The 16,686-nt window shown below is 40.3% G+C and overlaps 1 protein-coding gene across 2 annotated transcripts in view; it reads right to left on the bottom strand.

The window, feature by feature from the left end:
• Nucleotides 1–16,332, bottom strand: part of pik3ap1 (phosphoinositide-3-kinase adaptor protein 1) — a 31,165-nt gene extending 14,833 nt beyond the window's left edge. The window contains exons 1-14 of one of the 2 annotated variants that reach the window (XM_014199451.3): nucleotides 16,122–16,332; nucleotides 14,697–15,122; nucleotides 12,348–12,577; nucleotides 10,145–10,289; nucleotides 9,791–9,933; nucleotides 8,818–8,950; nucleotides 5,711–5,907; nucleotides 5,328–5,514; nucleotides 5,165–5,236; nucleotides 2,842–3,090; nucleotides 2,672–2,734; nucleotides 2,358–2,557; nucleotides 2,138–2,210; nucleotides 111–278 (exon numbers count right to left, since the gene is read on the bottom strand). In XM_014199451.3, the coding sequence (XP_014054926.2) occupies nucleotides 111–278; nucleotides 2,138–2,210; nucleotides 2,358–2,557; nucleotides 2,672–2,734; nucleotides 2,842–3,090; nucleotides 5,165–5,236; nucleotides 5,328–5,514; nucleotides 5,711–5,907; nucleotides 8,818–8,950; nucleotides 9,791–9,933; nucleotides 10,145–10,289; nucleotides 12,348–12,577; nucleotides 14,697–15,120 (2,284 nt within the window). In that variant the 5' untranslated portion in view covers nucleotides 15,121–15,122; nucleotides 16,122–16,332. Of the gene's footprint in view, nucleotides 1–110; nucleotides 279–2,137; nucleotides 2,211–2,357; nucleotides 2,558–2,671; nucleotides 2,735–2,841; nucleotides 3,091–5,164; nucleotides 5,237–5,327; nucleotides 5,515–5,710; nucleotides 5,908–8,817; nucleotides 8,951–9,790; nucleotides 9,934–10,144; nucleotides 10,290–12,347; nucleotides 12,578–14,696; nucleotides 15,123–16,058 lie in introns of both variants that reach the window. The other variant, XM_014199441.3, reaches the window with a different exon arrangement.
• Nucleotides 16,333–16,686: the final 354 nt, after the last annotated feature.

Below are 16,686 nucleotides of genomic sequence, written 5' to 3' on the forward strand. Positions count from 1 at the left end.
CTAACATCATCTTGTAATATATCCAACATCAAAACTACATCAGCTGTCATTTTTGACTGCCATCCTGACATAAGGATCATAGTGACATGAAAATCACAGTTAAGACTCACTGGATGTGCTGGAGGTACTGCCAGTCTTCCAAGTGTTTCTCTGGATTGGCCGGGCCACAGGAGGGGTTTCGGCCATGACCTGTGGTGCAGGATCGTACACAGAACACTCCACAGCCATGTTGGAGCCCCAGTGAAGGTTCCTCTGCAAAGGGGCGCTTATCTCCAGACCTCACAGGGAAGAGGCCAGATCAACAATAAGCTAAATGTCATATACAGTACATATATGTTCCAAAGTATTTTCATTTAAGTGTTTTACTGTAACATTATCATGATTTTATACTGGACAAAAATATATACGCAACATGTAAAGTGTTGGTCCCATGTTTCATGAGCTGAAATAAAAGATCCCATATGCACAAAAGATTTCCATATGCATGAAAAGCTTGTTTCTCAAAAAAAATGTGCGCAAATTAGTTTACATCCCTGTTAGTGAGCATTTTTCATTTGCCAAGATAATCCATCCACCTGACAGGTGTGGTATATCAATAAGCTGATTAAACAGCATGATCATTACACAGGAGCACATTGTGCTGGGGACAATAAAAGGCTACTTTAACTTCTTCTTTGTTTTTTTTGTACCATCATATTTGAAATGCAAGAGAAAGGCCATAATGTATTACTCCAGCCCAGGTGCAATTTAGATTTTGGCCACTAGATGGCATCAGTGTATATGCACAATTTTAGACTGATCCAATGAATCATTACATTTCTGTTCAATCAAGACTGCCCAAATGTGCCTAATTTGTTTTTTAATACCTTTTCATGTTCAAAATTGTGCACTCTCCTCAAACAATAGCATGGTATTCTTTCACTGTAATAGCTACTGGAAATTGGACAGTGCAGTTAGATTAACAAGAATTTAAGCTTTCTGCCAATATCAGATATATCTATGTCTTGGGAAATGTTCTTGTTACTTACAAGCTCATGCTAATTGCATTAGCCTATGTTAGCTCAACCGTCCCGTGGAAGGGACACCGATCCCGAAGAAGTTTAAAATGTGCAGTTTTGTCACAACACAATGCCACAGATGTCTCACGTTTTGAGGGAGTGTGCAATTGGCATTCTGACTGTAGGAATGTTCACCATACTTGAGTAAAAGTAAAGATACCTTAATTGAAAATGACTCAAGTAAAGTGAAAGTCACCCAGTAAAATACTACTTGAGTAAAAGTAAAAAAGTATTTGGTTTTAAATATACTTAAGTATCAAAAGTAAATGTAATCGCTAAAATGTACTTAAGTATCAAAAGTAAAAGTATAATTCATTTCATAGTCCATATATTAAGCAAACTAGACAGTACCGTTTTCTTTTGTATATACGAATAACCAGGGGCACACTCCAACACTCAGACATCATTTACAAACTAAGCATTTGTGTTTAGTAAGTCTGCCATATCAGAGGCAGTACGTATGACCAGGGAAGTTCTCTTGATAAATGTGTGAATTGGACAACTTTGCTGTCCTGCTAAGCATTCAAAATGTAACGAGTACTTTTGGGTCTTAGGGAAAATATATGGAGTAAAAAGTACATTATGTTCTTCAGGAATGTAGTGAAGTAAAAGTAAAGTACAGAAAAAATGACTTCAGTAGTACTTTAAAGTATTTTTACTTAAGTACTTTACACAACTGATCAAATGTGACCACTAATGCTGTCTTATGGACTGACATAATTGTAGGCATAGTCAAAGAGGAAAGGCCAATAAAATAAAAAATGAACACTTTTCAGTAGCCTGATAAATGAAATGTGCAAAGTTGTCATCAAGGCAAAGGGTGGCTACTTTGAAGAATTTCAAATATAAAATATATATTTGGATTTGTTCAACACTTTTTTGGTTACCACATTATTCCATGTGTTATTTCATAGTTTTACAATGTAGAAAATAGTAAAAATTAAGAAAAACCCTGGAACGAGTAGGTGTGTCCAAACATTTGACTGGTACTGTTATTGCAGTTAAAGTAACCTATAAAATACAGTATGTTCTTGTCACATGTAGAGGAAAAGTATAGAAGAGTCTCCAAATATGCCTACCAATCTCCTTCCCAATCTTCTCCCTCTCTTTATGGCGTCTGGAAATGCTGTCTCGGAGTCTTTTCAGATTTTCCTGTGACAAATAATATTTTCTGAATTCATGGAGGTAGTATTTCAGATAATCATTGTACCCCCAAAAGCTAGGCCCAGGCCACAGAAAATATCTGTTTCTTGTGTTCTGCCAAGAGATATGAGCATTAACTATAATCTACTACTGTACCTGTTGATAGCGCAGAGAGTGAGATCTCCTTTCCTGGTCACACTGCCAGGTCTTGAATTCCTGCACAGCATCATCCACACTCAGGACCCCCACCTTCACTTTCTCCTGCAAGGCTATGAGCTGCCTCTGGCCTGGGGTCTTCATTCCAGCATAGGGGTTGTGAGAAGAGGAGGTGGCGGCTCTGTCACTCACAGGCCTCACTGGAGGTTTGGAGTCACATACATTATTTACTAATTAGTGGAGACGCTGTGATTCAGGGCAATGTGCAATACATGGAAAATAACATCTCAAGTGATGTTCAATTTGATATGTACCTGTGTTTGTTGGGATATCTCTGAGGTTCCTCTGTGGATTTGATTCTTCATTTCCCGAAAACACTGTGAAAAGCATAGTCATTCACCTGGACCTTAAATACACCGCTGGTTTGGCGACTTATGCGCTAGCTAATAGCTTTGGAGAACACTTGTGCTGTTCAGTCATGTACCTCTTGAGATGTAGGTCTTGGACTCCTCAGGCTCTGAAAATGTTACAGGTCTCGGAATTGGAGCTGGTGGACGGTTTAAAATGTCTGGGATATAGGTCGCATTCTCGTCCACCGTGTCATAGATTTGATCTTGAACACACATGTTGTAAGGGTCTTCCTCCTCAAACCCCTCTGGTTCTTCCACCTGGTCTCCCACCTCTTCATTAGCTGTATGCGCCACAACTTGGGCCACACCTGCATCAGGTTTCCCTTAAAAAGCCACATCATTTGTAAAGTACAATGTAGTACAGTATTTTGTAGTGAAGTTTAGACAACTGTTGATTGCCCCTTGAGCCAGATGTGAATGCTCTGGGGACATAAACTTACCCAACCAGTTTAAATACAATGAGAACCCCATCAACCACTGAGGGCCCATAAGCAGACAATTATAGTGCATTCAGATAATATTCAGACACCATCATCAATAAACACTCAATACCCCGTAATGACAAACACAAACAGGTTTTAGAGATTTTTGCAAAGTTAATAAAAATCAAAAATGGATATATCACATTTACATTTAAGTATTCAGACCGTTAACTCAGTACTTTGCTGAAGCACCTTTGGCAGCGGTTACAGCGTGGAGTCTTCTTGGGTATGATGCTACAAGCTTGGCACACCTGTATTTGGTGAGTTTCTCTCATTCTTCTCTGCAGATCCTCTCAAGCTATAGGAGGTGGGATGGGGAGCATCGCTGCACAGCTATTTTCAGGTCTCTCCAAAGATGTTCGATTGGGTTCCATTCTGGGCTCTGGCTGGGCCACTCAAGGACATAAAGAGACTTGTCCTGAAGCCACTCCTGCATTGTCTTGGCTGTGTGCTTAGGGTCGTTGTCCTGTTGGAAGGTGAACCTTCGCCCCAGCCTGGGGTCCTGAGAGCTCGAGCAGGTTTTCATCAAGGATCTGTCTGAACTTTGCTCTGTTCATCTTTCCCTCGATCCTGACTAGTCTCCCAGTCCCTGCTGCTAAAAAACATCCTCACAGCATGATGCTGCCAACACCATGCTTCACCGTAGTGATGGTGCCAGGTTTCCTCCAGATGTGATGCTTCCCATTCAGGCCAAAGAGTTCAATCTTGGTTTCAACAGACTAGAGAATCTTGTTGCTCCATGGTATGAGTCTTTAGGTGCCTTTTGGCAAACTCCAAGCAGGCTGTCATGTGCCTTTTACTGAGGAGTGGCTTCCGTCTGGCCACTTTACCATAAAGGCCTGATTGGTGGAGTGCTGCAGAGATGGTTGTCCTTCTGAAAGGTTAGGACAACTCTGGAGCTCTGACAGAGTGACCATCGGGTTCTTGGTCACATCCCTGACCAAGGCCCTTCTCCCCGATTGCTCAGTTTGGCCAGGCGGCCAGCTCTAGGAAGAATCTTAGTGGTTCCAAATTTCTTAGATGAGATAACCTTTCAGAAGGACAACCATCTCTGCAGCACTCCACCCATCAGGCCTTTATAGTAGAGTGGCCAGATGGAAGCCACTCCTCAGTAAGAGGCACATGACAGCCCGCTTGAAATTTGCCGAAAGGCACCTAAAGGACTCTGACAATGAGAAACAAGATTCTCTGATCTGATGAAACCAAGATTGAACTCTTTGGCCTGAATGCCAAGCATCACGTCTGGAGGAAACCTGGCACCATCCCTACGGTGTAGCATAGTGGTGGCAGCATCATTCTGTGGGGATGTTTTTCAGCGGTAGGTATTGGGAGACTAGTCAGGATCGAGGGAAAGATGAATGGAGTGAAGTACAGAAAGATCCTGCTCAGGACCTCAGACTGGGGCGAAGGTTCACCTTCCAACAGGACAACGACCCTAAGCACACAGCCAAGACAACGCAGAACTGGCTTCGGGACAAGTCTTTGAATGTCCTTGAATGGCCTAGCCAGAGCCCGGACTTGAACCCGATTGATACAGGTGTGCAAAGCTTGTAGCGTCATACCCAAGAAGACTCAAGGTTGTAATCTCTGTCAAAAGTGCTTCAACAAAGTACAGAGTAAATCTGAATACTACGTAAAGTCTGAATACTTACGTAAATGTGATATTTCAGTTTTTTATATGCAAAAATGTATAAAAAAACTATTTTTACTTTGTCATTATAGGGCATTGTGTATAGATTGATGAGAGAAAAAAACAGTTAATACATTTTAGAATAAGGCTGTAACGTAACATAATGTGGAAAAAGTCAAGGATTCGGAATACTTTTCAAATGTACTGTTTATCGATATCAAACGATATCAATATCATATTGAATAATCGATATTGGTTCCCACCATTAGTATTTTGTCAATTTACCTTGAAAAAAATTTCTAAGTATGAATTCTTCTGGGTTATGCGACTCTCCTAATGCCTTCTCCATGTCCTCATCTGAGGGAAATAAATATTCAAAGATTATAGTAATCCATCATCATTATCATCATCATCAAAGGGAAATGGTACTTCATGTAATTAATCATACATAGGTCTTCCATGTAGTCTGGGTTTAACCCCATCATGGACTCATAGATGTCTTCTTGGCACCCGGGGTTTAGGGAATACTTCATGATGATATCTCGAGAGGAGTTGAACGTGGACTCGTACACATCCTCATCTTCTTCAGCCGAGATGGACTCATTGATATGAGACTTCAGCAGGTCAGCCGTCTCCTACATACGAGATATCGTGCACACAGTCCGTCTTCACTAATGATATGATTTCACAAAGTTACTACAATAAGATTTACCAGTGGCTGTTATTTGAAATCATTGTTGTGCAATCCAGAGCATTTTCCAAAATTGAGATCACACTAGAGAGATACAAGATAAACACATCACTGAATGAATATACTAACAATGGACTTACCACAAAGTCGTCCATGAACTGTCTCAGGTCAGAGAAGCCGCTCCTCTCTGCCAGTGTATTTGGGTAGTCTCCATTCTTATTCATCACGCTGTAGGCCTGCAAGGCACCTGGACACTGTAGCAGGACTGTGGTAAGCTTCTTCAGCCCATACTTTGCAGCAAAATGAAGCAGAGTGGGAAGCTCCTGCTTTCGCTGATCTGAGTGACAAAAACAGTCAACTGTGATCTATTCCACTCGTTATGAACGTTCTTGAAGACTCAAAACCTTCAGGATATAAGTTGAACTTGATAAAAAAAAGAAATGTTCCCAAAAAAGAAATGTTCCCAATTCACCTAGAACACAGAATGTATTGACCTTTTGGACCTTGGATCATATCCCTGGATGTCAACATAACTCAATGGGGATAAGATTCTTGGACTCTTAGATAAAAAAATGTGGACATCATTTGATGGCATTTTTGGGTGATGTCCAGATTTACATTTTTGGGTGATCAGTGGCCATGTCCCACATCACATTTTTGGATGTGCCAGATAAAAAATGTGGATGATTACAGCAGGTGAATGGTAGTTCATCGGTCAAATGAAAAAATCACATTTTGGGAACTTATTTTTCTCGAAGTGTCCCATTTATCCAATTTCATAACCATAACTGTCTGCTTTAGGATGGATTTATATACGTCCGACTGAACTAAGATGACTGTCAGAGTAAATGTAATATCACAATCTAATTAATTTAAGGCATAATCTGTAAAAGTTCCTGTAATTAAATGGTAATGCCAAATAATTAAATGAGAAAATAACTAATACAAGGCTTTTGGCCTTGCTTACTACAACTGTATTACACTGTCATAACCCAAATTGCAAGATTGTTTTTCTTCATTGTTTATGTTTTAGTGTCTTTTGATTCTCAATATATAGGGAATTTCAATCAACCCCCTATTTTTAAATGGAATTGACCCCAACTCTGCATAGAGCCACTGTCTGTATTTTTTCCCCCATTAAAAAAAAAGCAAAAACAGTTGCGCTTTTCTGAAATAATTCCCTATTTCCTCTAAAATAAGTTGAAATTAAAATAACAAAATGTCTCCACTCATTATTGGATTTCAACATTGCAGAGCAAATTACATTTTTGTTAACTTAAGTTATTAAAACAAATAGCATGATCAAAATGACTAGCCAAGATAACTGCCAACAAATGCTTCTTGTGAGCTTGATGCATCTTTTTACTGGAAATTTGGGCCACTCTCCAACAGCAAACATATCTAATTATTCCATGTTTGAGGGGTGCCCTCCACCAACTGTTGTTTTCAGCTCTTGCCATAGGTTATGTATGTGATTCAGATCTAGACTCTTTGCTGACCACTCCAGAACAGTCCAGCGTTTCTTTTTTAACAATTCCAGGATGCTTTTGATGTGTTTTTGGGGTTGTTATCCTGTTGGAAGACCCACAACCTTCAACAGAGACAGTTTGCAGACATGGGTTGAACATTGCACTCCAAAACAACTTTTTACGCTGCTGCTACTCTCTGTTTATCATATATGCATAGTCACTTTAACTATACATTCCTGTACATACTACCTCAATTGGGCCGACCAACCAGTGCTCCCGCACATTGACTAACCGGGCTATCTGCATTGTGTCCCACCACCCGCCAACCCCTCTTTTACGCTACTGCTACTCTCTGTTCATCATATATGCATAGTCACTTTAACCATATCTACATGTACATACTACCTCAATCAGCCTGACTAACCGGTGTCTGTATGTAGGCTCGCTACTTTTATAGCCTATCTTTTTACTGTTGTTATATTTCTTTACTTACCTATTGTTCACCTAATACCTTTTTTGCACTATTGATTAGAGCCTGTAAGTAAGCATTTCACTGTAAGGTCTACACCTGTTGTATTCGGCGCACGTGACAAATAAACTTTGATTTGATTTGATCATCTGATGATCACATTCAAGGCTTTCAGTACCAGAGGCAGCAAAGCAACGCCACAGCATTATCGAACCTCCTCCATGTTTGATTGTACGGTAGGTGTTTTTTTCTTTGAATGCTTGATTTTGTCGTTGGTAAACAAATCATAGAAAGACTGCAATGCTGAAGGAGGCACAAGAAAGCCTGATTGAACTTCTCAAAAACCCACCTAAACAAGCCTAAATCCTCGGGAACATGTTGTGCGGACCAATGAAATGAAATTAGAGCTCTTTGTCAATACAGATCAGTGCTGTGTTTACTGACAAACAAATGAAGCATTCACAGAAAATAACAACCTCCCTACAGTCAAATATGGGGAGGTTTGATAATGCTGTGGGGTTGCTTTGCTGCCTCTGGTACTAGGAGCCTTGAATGAAATCATGAAATCAGCAGATTATCAGGTGTTTTGGAGTCCAATGTTCAACCCGGTGTCCAAAAACTGGGTCCCCATTGAAGGTTATGGGTCTTCCACCAGGAAAACGACCCCAAACGCACATCAGAAAGCACCCAGGAATGATTCCGTAAGAGATGCTGGACTGTTTTGGAGTGTCTAGCGAAGAGTCCACATCTGAATCACATCCAAAACTTATGGCGAGATCTGAAAACAGCAGTTGGTGGAGGGCACCCTTTAAACATTGAAGAATTAGAGCAGTTTGTTGCTAAAAAGTGGGCCAAATTGCCAGTAGAAAGGTGCAGTAAACAAGAAGCATTTGTCTATCATGGCCAAAGGCTGTGCAACCAATTACTAGCTCCAAGGTGGCAATAATGTTGGCAAAAGCCATTTATCTTTATTTTCTCAATTAAAATAGTAAACTTAAGTTTAAAAAAATGTAATGTTGAAAATCCAATTACAAGGTCTGATGGCCAAATGTTTAAATGTCAACTTATTTTATAAGAAATAGGGGAAAGTGCAATGGTGCCAATATATTTGGCCGCAACTGTATCACTCCCTTTACTCTCTTGTGAAACATCTACAACAATGTAGTGTAAGTATTCACTAGAAACTAGCTAGCACATTGTTTTTCCTTACAACAAAAACACGCATAGCTGTGTCAATAGAACTGTTAGTGTGTAGACAAGCAAATGTATCATTCCATTATATTTTCTGGTCAAAATGTAAAGCACTTACATGCAGCCATATTGTCTTTCTCGATCTGTCTGATTCCAAACACATGAAGTCCACTTGCAGGAATCCTGCCTTTTAACGAGTCTGTCAGCATATTGTCAAGTGACTCTGTGGCACTGGATGTGATATTGAATGCCTAGAAACATAGAAATGAACAACACACTATTGAAGGAAATAGAATATGTTCTAAAGAATTTAAACATAAATGTTTTTTAGGTTTCCTTGAAGCTTTAGTCTGTGTGAAATGCAATGCAGCCTCCAATGAAAATGTAGACATTTGACATAACTGCAGGCAACAGGAGATGGCCTCTTTTGCCCTTTTAATTACAGCGTATTCGCCATATATTAGCTTTCAGTCAAACTGCACAAAAATGAAACCGAAACTTAAGTTTAGGCAGTAATTCCAACTGGTTAAGGTTAGGGTTAAGGTTTGGGATAGGGTTAAAACAGAAAAAACAAAAATAGCAAAACGAGTGCTTATCACTGGGATGGAACCCTCGATGCTTGGAGCCGTAGCTTGCATTTTAAGCCCATCCCCAGCACCTTAGCTTGTTGCAAGCCTAGTAAATGGTAACAGGGACTCGCATTTGTGGCACAAATCCCATTCAAGTCATGGTACCCATATTAGCGTTTTTCATACATCATGTTCAAATCATCTAAAAGTGATTTTGTTGAGCTTCACAATGAATTTGAGATACTTTCGGATGATTTGGACAAAATTCTAATATCGGTACCAGGACTTGGATTTGGCACAAATGATAATATGTTAGCATTTGGAAACAGTGCCATGGAAACTAAAACAAAGCATGGATTGCTGTCAAACCTTGTCCATAGACTGCTTACAGGGTAAAGAAACCAATATGTCATTTTGTATTTTAGGTGAATTATCCCTTTCAAATGAATTATTTAGAGGGGTTGAAAACAAAATTTGTCAGTCTTCAGTATTGTGTTTTTACTCTATACTCAGCACTCTCACCTGACACATAAAGTCCATGGGAGCAGCTGCAAGTTCAAGGTAACGACTGACTTCTCCCATGGCTGTGTAGTATGTTACAGGCCTCAAACAGACTGGTGAGTCGTTGCCATGCAGAGTGAGTGACATCTCTCCTGCTGGCATATCTGGTAAAGATAACATTTACCTGGGTTAGCATTCTTTATCTACTGTACAGAATAGTGGCAGGCAAATCACTTCAAGTTATTCACATTGGTCAAAGAAATGTCCACAAATAGAATGTAATAGTGAAATAGAATAATAAGTGAAACAGAAGACTGGGTCTAAATGTTCCTCTATAGCTTTGCGATCGAAAGTCTCTAAAGGTAGCATACTTACCAGGCGCATTAACACTGATGGTGTATTCATTCTCCAAAATCCCTAAAACCCGTTTCGCCGCTAAATCTTTTGAGGAAAACTCCACCTCCATTTTCAATTGGTTGTCCAGTTTATTCGAAAAGATTATGAAAATAGTTGCATGGTCCTGTAAAACATGTACAGTCATCATGGAGACATCAGATACCGGAAGAAATTGTAATCTAGGCTTAATAGGAGGTTGCTAAAAAAAAACTGCAATTGCAAATAAAGTTGTCCTTGGCTGACTATAATTTGAGTGTAATTTAAGGGTGTGCCTCGATATGGATCAAGAAATAATCAGACAAATTCACACACCAAAAATGATAGTAACAAAGAGGTGTGTGTGTGTGTGTGTGTGTGTGTGTGTGTGTGTGTGTGTGTGTGTGTGTGTGTGTGTGTGTGTGTGTGTGTGCTAGTGACCAAAAAATCTTATTGATGATGTTTGCCTGTTCTGGTCCGGCTCAGAAGATGAACTTATTTCCTTCCACCAATACCTTAACAGCATTAACCCTAACATCAAACTATCTATGGAGTACAGCAAGGATAACATTCATTTGTTTGGACATTGACATCAGTAAAAATGACAAAGGTTGTTTGCACACATCAATCTTTAAGAAGCCTAAAGACGGGAATACCATTCTGAGGGCAAACAGCTTTCCTCCCAAAAGGCTAAAAGAGAACATTCTATATGGCCAATTCCAAAGAGTCCGCAGACTTTGTGATCAGGAAACTACAGTGTCAAATCTGCTAAATTGGAGAATCACTTCTTGAATCGGGTCTACAGCGTTCAGGTCCTGAAAGATGCAGGTATAAGGGCCCGGGACGACTTGACAGAGAGAACTTGTTGCGAAGGGGAGTGACTCGTGATACATCAGAGAGAGTGTACTTTGTTGTCATTGCAGGCAATCTCAACGCTGTGCGTTACAGAGAAGACAGCCTCCTCCCTCATGTGATACCCTTCCTACAGGCTCATCCTGACATGACCCTCCAGCATGACAATGCCACCAGCAATACTGCTCGTTCTGTGCGTGATTTCTTGCAAGACAGGAATGTCAGTGTTCTGCCATGGCCAGCGAAGAGCCCGGATCTCAATCCCATTGAGTACGTCTGGGACCTGTTGGATCGGAGGATGAGGGCTAGGGCCATTCCCCCCAGAAATGTCCGGGAACTTGCAGGTGCCTTGGTGGAAGAGTGTGGTAATATCTCACAGCAAGAACTGGCAAATCTGGTCCAGTCCATGAGGAGGATATGCACTGCAGCACTTAATGCAGCTGGTGGCCACACCAGATACTGACTGTTACTTTTGATTTTGACCCCCCCTTTGTTCAGGGACACATTATTCAATTTCTGTTAGTCACATGTCTGTGGAACTTGTTCAGTTTATGTCTCAGTTGTTGAATCTTGTTAGGTTCATACAAATATTTACACATGTTAAGTTTGCTGACAGTAAATGCAGTTGACAGTGAGAGGACGTTTCTTTTTTTGCTGAGTTTGTTTAGACTGTTGTTGTCCATGTTTGCTGTGTACTATGGAAAAGATTGCTTTCCTTTTCTTGCCACTTTGCCCAGTCATATTTAAGGTTAGAACTGCCTTTCTAGGGGTTCTGATGCTTCTAGCTTGGAGTAAACAATGTTGATGAGATATCTACAGTATTTCACTTTTTAATGTGTATAGTAGTGCTTACTAGGTGTTGTCCAATCAATGTTGTAACCACTCCCTCTTCTAATTTGGGCTGATTAGAAAAAGCTGTTCAAAAGAGGACATTGTATTATAATTTCTTTTGTACTCCCTGATGAAGGCCATGCAGCCGAAACGCGTCGGATCTTTAAAACTTTGTTTCTATTGAACATGCCATACAAATAAAGACATTTCAATTAATTATATGAAGAGTGCCTTGGTCCGCCTTTCTTTTTGATGACCAATTTACCCCTTTTACCAAAGAGCACCTTCTGTCTACCAAAATGTACTATTGTGTACCTTAGTAGCGCTTCCCTTCCTCCTCTATTTCTTCTACAAGTTAATCCATTTTAAATTCAGTCTGCAAAACTACAAATGTGGAAATAATCAAGGGGTCTGAACACTTTCTAAAGACACTTTCCTTATGCTGTGCTGTACAGAAGAAATGTTTGAACTTTGTTCAGTGCCATTACAGCGTTGTCTATATAGTATATTAAGCAATTCTTACCCCACATAGAACTCTGTTTGGTTGTACAGTGAGGCAGGCGGGATATGTGGGGCTCGTTGCCTGGTTTGGGTGGACCTCTGTTCTCACATTGTCACTGTCATCCTGGACACACTCTGGTTCTGTCAATGACTCGTCCTCTATCCCCTCAGCTTTGGGGTTCTTGACCACAGGGATTTTTGCTTCTGTTTTTGCCATAGCTTCCACATCATGTTCAGCCTCTTCTGTATTACCTTTTGAATACAAAGTCAAAATAAAAACCTATCGGTAGGTCTCAGTTGAAAATTGTGAAATGGGTGAGTTTAATGAACTGAAAGTTTAGCCTGTAAGTTCACAACTAGATGGTACATTGAGGGAAAAAAGTATTTGATCCCCTGCTGATTTTGTACATTTGCCCACTGACAAAGAAATTATCAGTCTATAATTTTAATGGTAGGTTTATTTGAACATTGAGAGACAGAATAACAACAACAAAAAATCATGAAAAACGCATGTCAAAAATGTTATAATTTGATTTGCATTTTAATGAGGGAAATAAGTATTTGACCGCTCTGCAAAACATGACTTAGTACTTGGTGGCAAAACCCTTGTTGGCAATCACAGAGGTCAGACGTTTCTTGTAGTTGGCCACCAGGTTTGCACACATCTCAGGAGGGATTTTGTCCCACTCCTCTTTGCAGATCTTCTCCAAGTCATTAAGGTTTCGAGGCTGACGTTTGGCAACTCGAACCTTCAGCTCCCTCCACAGATTTTCTATGGGATTAAGGTCTGGAGACTGGCTAGGCCACTCCAGGACCTTAATGTGCTTCTTCTTGAGCCACTCCTTTGTTGCCTTGGCCGTGTGTTTTGGGTCATTGTCATGCTGGAATACCCATCAACGACCCATTTTCAATGCCCTGGCTGAGAGAAGGAGGTTCTCACCCAAGATTTGACAGTACATGGCCACGTCCATCGTCCCTTTGATGCGGTGAAGTTGTCCTGTCCCCTTAGCAGAAAAACACCCCCAAAGCATAATGTTTCCACCTCCATGTTTGACTGTGGGGATAGTGTTCTTAGGGTCATAGGTAGCATTCCTCCTCCTCCAAACACGGCGAGTTGAGTTGATGCCAAAGCGCTCCATTTTGGTCTCATCTGAACTCAATACTTTCACCCAGTTGTCCTCTGAATCATTCAGATGTTCATTGGCAAACTTCAGACGGGCATGTATATGTGCTTTCTTGAGCAGGGGGACCTTGCGGGCGCTGCAGGATTTCAGTCCTTCACGGCGTAGTGTGTTACCAATTGTTTTCTGCGTGACTATGGTCCCAGCTGCCTTGAGATCATTGACAAGATCCTCCCGTGTAGTTCTGGGCAGATTCCTCACCGTTCTCATGATCATTGCAACTCCACGAGGTGAGATCTTGCCTGGAGCCCCAGGCCGAGGGAGATTGACAGTTCTTTTGTGTTTCTTCCATTTGCAAATAATCGCACCAACTGTTGTCACCTTCTCACCAAGCTGCTTGGCGATGGTCTTGTAGCCCATTCCAGACGTGTGTAGGTCTACAATCTTGTCCCTGACATCCTTGGAGAGTTCTTTGGTCTTGGCCATGGTGGAGAGTTTGGAATCTGATTGATTGATTTGCTTCTGTGGACAGGTGTCTTTTATACAGGTAACAAGCTGAGATTAGGAGCACTCCCTTTAAGAGTGTGCTTCTAATCTCAGCTCGTTACCTGTATAAAAGACACCTGGGAGCCAGAAATCTTTCTGATTGAGAGGGGGTCAAATACTTATTTCCCTCATTAAAATGCAAATCAATTTCTAACATTTTTGACATGAGTTTTTCATGATTTTTTTGTTGTTATTCTGTCTCTCACTGTTCAAATAAACCTACCATTAAAATTATAGACTGATAATTTCTTTGTCAGTGGGCAAACGTACAAAATCAGCAGGGGATCAAATACTTTTTTCCCTTACTGTATGTAATTCTCTGAGTATAATTCACTAATGGTTACATGCACTTTAAACAGAGAAACAAAAACCCAAACGTAAACTTATGTCTGAATGTTATGAGAATCTGGCTATATCTGCCTCCCGAGTGGCACAGCAGTCTAAGGCACTGCAGATCAGTGCTAGAGGTGTCACTATGGACACCCTAGTTCGAATACAGGCTGTTTCACAACCGGCTGTGATTGGGAGTCCCGTAGGGCAGTGCACAATTGGCCCAGCATTGTCTGGGTTTGGCCGGTGTAAGCCGTCATTGTAAATAAGAATTTGTTGTCAACTGACTTGCCTTGTTAAATAAAGGTTAAAAAATAATAATAAAACGTAGTATACTTTCCCCAAACTTTATAAGGGTATTATAGTGAACATACTGTCAGCAATGGATTGTAGAATGGTGGAGATGTAGAGAGCAGGTTCATCTTCAGGGTAAAGTTTTCTCCAGCTCTGCCAGTCCTCAAACCATTCCGTCAATATGTCACCCTCTGACATTCCACACAACAGCGCCACCACTCTGTGTGGAGGGTGTAAGAGTCTCTGAAAAGTGCCTAGGACTTCAGGGTCATCTAGAATGTCTAGGATTGCAGCTGTCAGTAACAGCACAATGCATTTACTATTATGGAAAATGTTGAAGTCAAATCCATGTAGCTGATCAGCACAGTCAACTGCATACAATACGATAGACCTCTTGGGAAACTTCCGTGAAGACTTCAAGATTTTCTGCAGATACGTTGCCCATTCCTGAGCCTCGCTAGAATGGACAATCAACAGCTCGCACGTGGAGTGGAATCCAGACATTGCTGGAAGACAAATTATGGGATTTAATTCTATTTTATCAATTAGTTATTAAAAGATCTATAACTTTTATAAACATAACTGTACTTAATATGCCTACATTTATATCCAATTATCTTTATAGTTATTTTTTTCTCTTGAGAAAAAGAAAAGTCAGGGTATTAATGCTGGGGTTATGCTAAACGTTGCACTTAAACTGTACACGAGGCCAAGTGTCCAAAACAGCCTGAGCTATGAGATTTCAAGGTTACTGGGGTTAGCAGAATGAATAGGCATGCTGTTTGAGATGTCAACACTGAGTACAGTCCATACGGAGCTGAACAATAATTGACCAGAGTCAACATTGATCGGAGTAATTAGTTGTAACTCATTACGGTACTTTATCAAGCCAAGTTCATTCCTGTAAACCTAAAAGTTAAAGAAACAGCATATGTATAGCTTCTTTATTGTCAGAAACCACTACATTCATAGAATGAAGAAACATGTGTCATTTGTTTGAACCAACATATCCACAATCATAAATGTGCTTCAATCATAATGTACAGAAATTGTTTTGCAAAGCTTTTGCTGAGATGACGTGCAAAAACATGTCACCAATGCTAACTAACTACAGGAAGAGTAAACACTAACTTCCTTATTTTTAAAAGCAAATCTGTAAATGGTTTAACATTCAGTCAAACTACAAAAAAAGCAATTTTAACAGATTCTTGAAACATTTTTAGGTATATGTCATATTTAAGTTTCTCAATGAAAACATTCATTAAAACCAAACCCCTCTTTCTTCCTCACTGAATTGTTGATTGACCAACAATAGGTTCTACAGTGTGCAGTGAGTGCTTATAGTATCGGTTTGTACAATTAGAAACATTTGTATATTGTTGTCAGGCTAACATCGGACAAAAAAGAAAGGCATTTAAGACGTCAACAAGTTCACTTCTTACCCGTTTCTGAAGACGAGACAACTCTATCCATTGTGAAGTTTGAGAACAGTTGCATCAACTCACCCCACAGCACAAAACATCTGTCCTCGTCAATGGCTGTCCTTACTTTTTGGAGTTAAGCCCTTCTTCCCTGCTGAATTTAGGCTCTTCGCATGAACAGCTTTCACAAACTAACCCCCTGCGCTGTCATATTAATAGAAACAGTTTCCTGATGTTGAGTGGTATGGTGTCACTTCCTAAAACAGTTGCAGCAGTGAGACATTCCCCTGAGAGGAGTGTGAAAGAAATACAGACTGTATCCTGTAGTAATTTGTGTAGACATGAACTAGTGCTTGCGACATGAGTCATCTCTTCTCACAAAGTTTGGTTCGTACCAACAAAAACTAAAACAAAGTCAAAACAATAATGATAGAGCAAACATACGAAGACCACAAAATAGTCATTGTATTTGACACCACCAATAACACACACACACACACACACACACACACACACACACACACACACACACACACACACACACACACACACGCACACCTGATAGTTGTTACATGTTCCTTTTTTCACTTCCTCACAGATTAAAATTAGTGCTTTTCAATGTCAACCTGAAAATACGACAAAAAGCATG

This window comes from Salmo salar, chromosome 01 (assembly GCF_965601325.2).
Source record: "Salmo salar chromosome 01, fSalSal1, whole genome shotgun sequence".
NCBI lineage: Eukaryota > Metazoa > Chordata > Actinopteri > Salmoniformes > Salmonidae > Salmo > Salmo salar.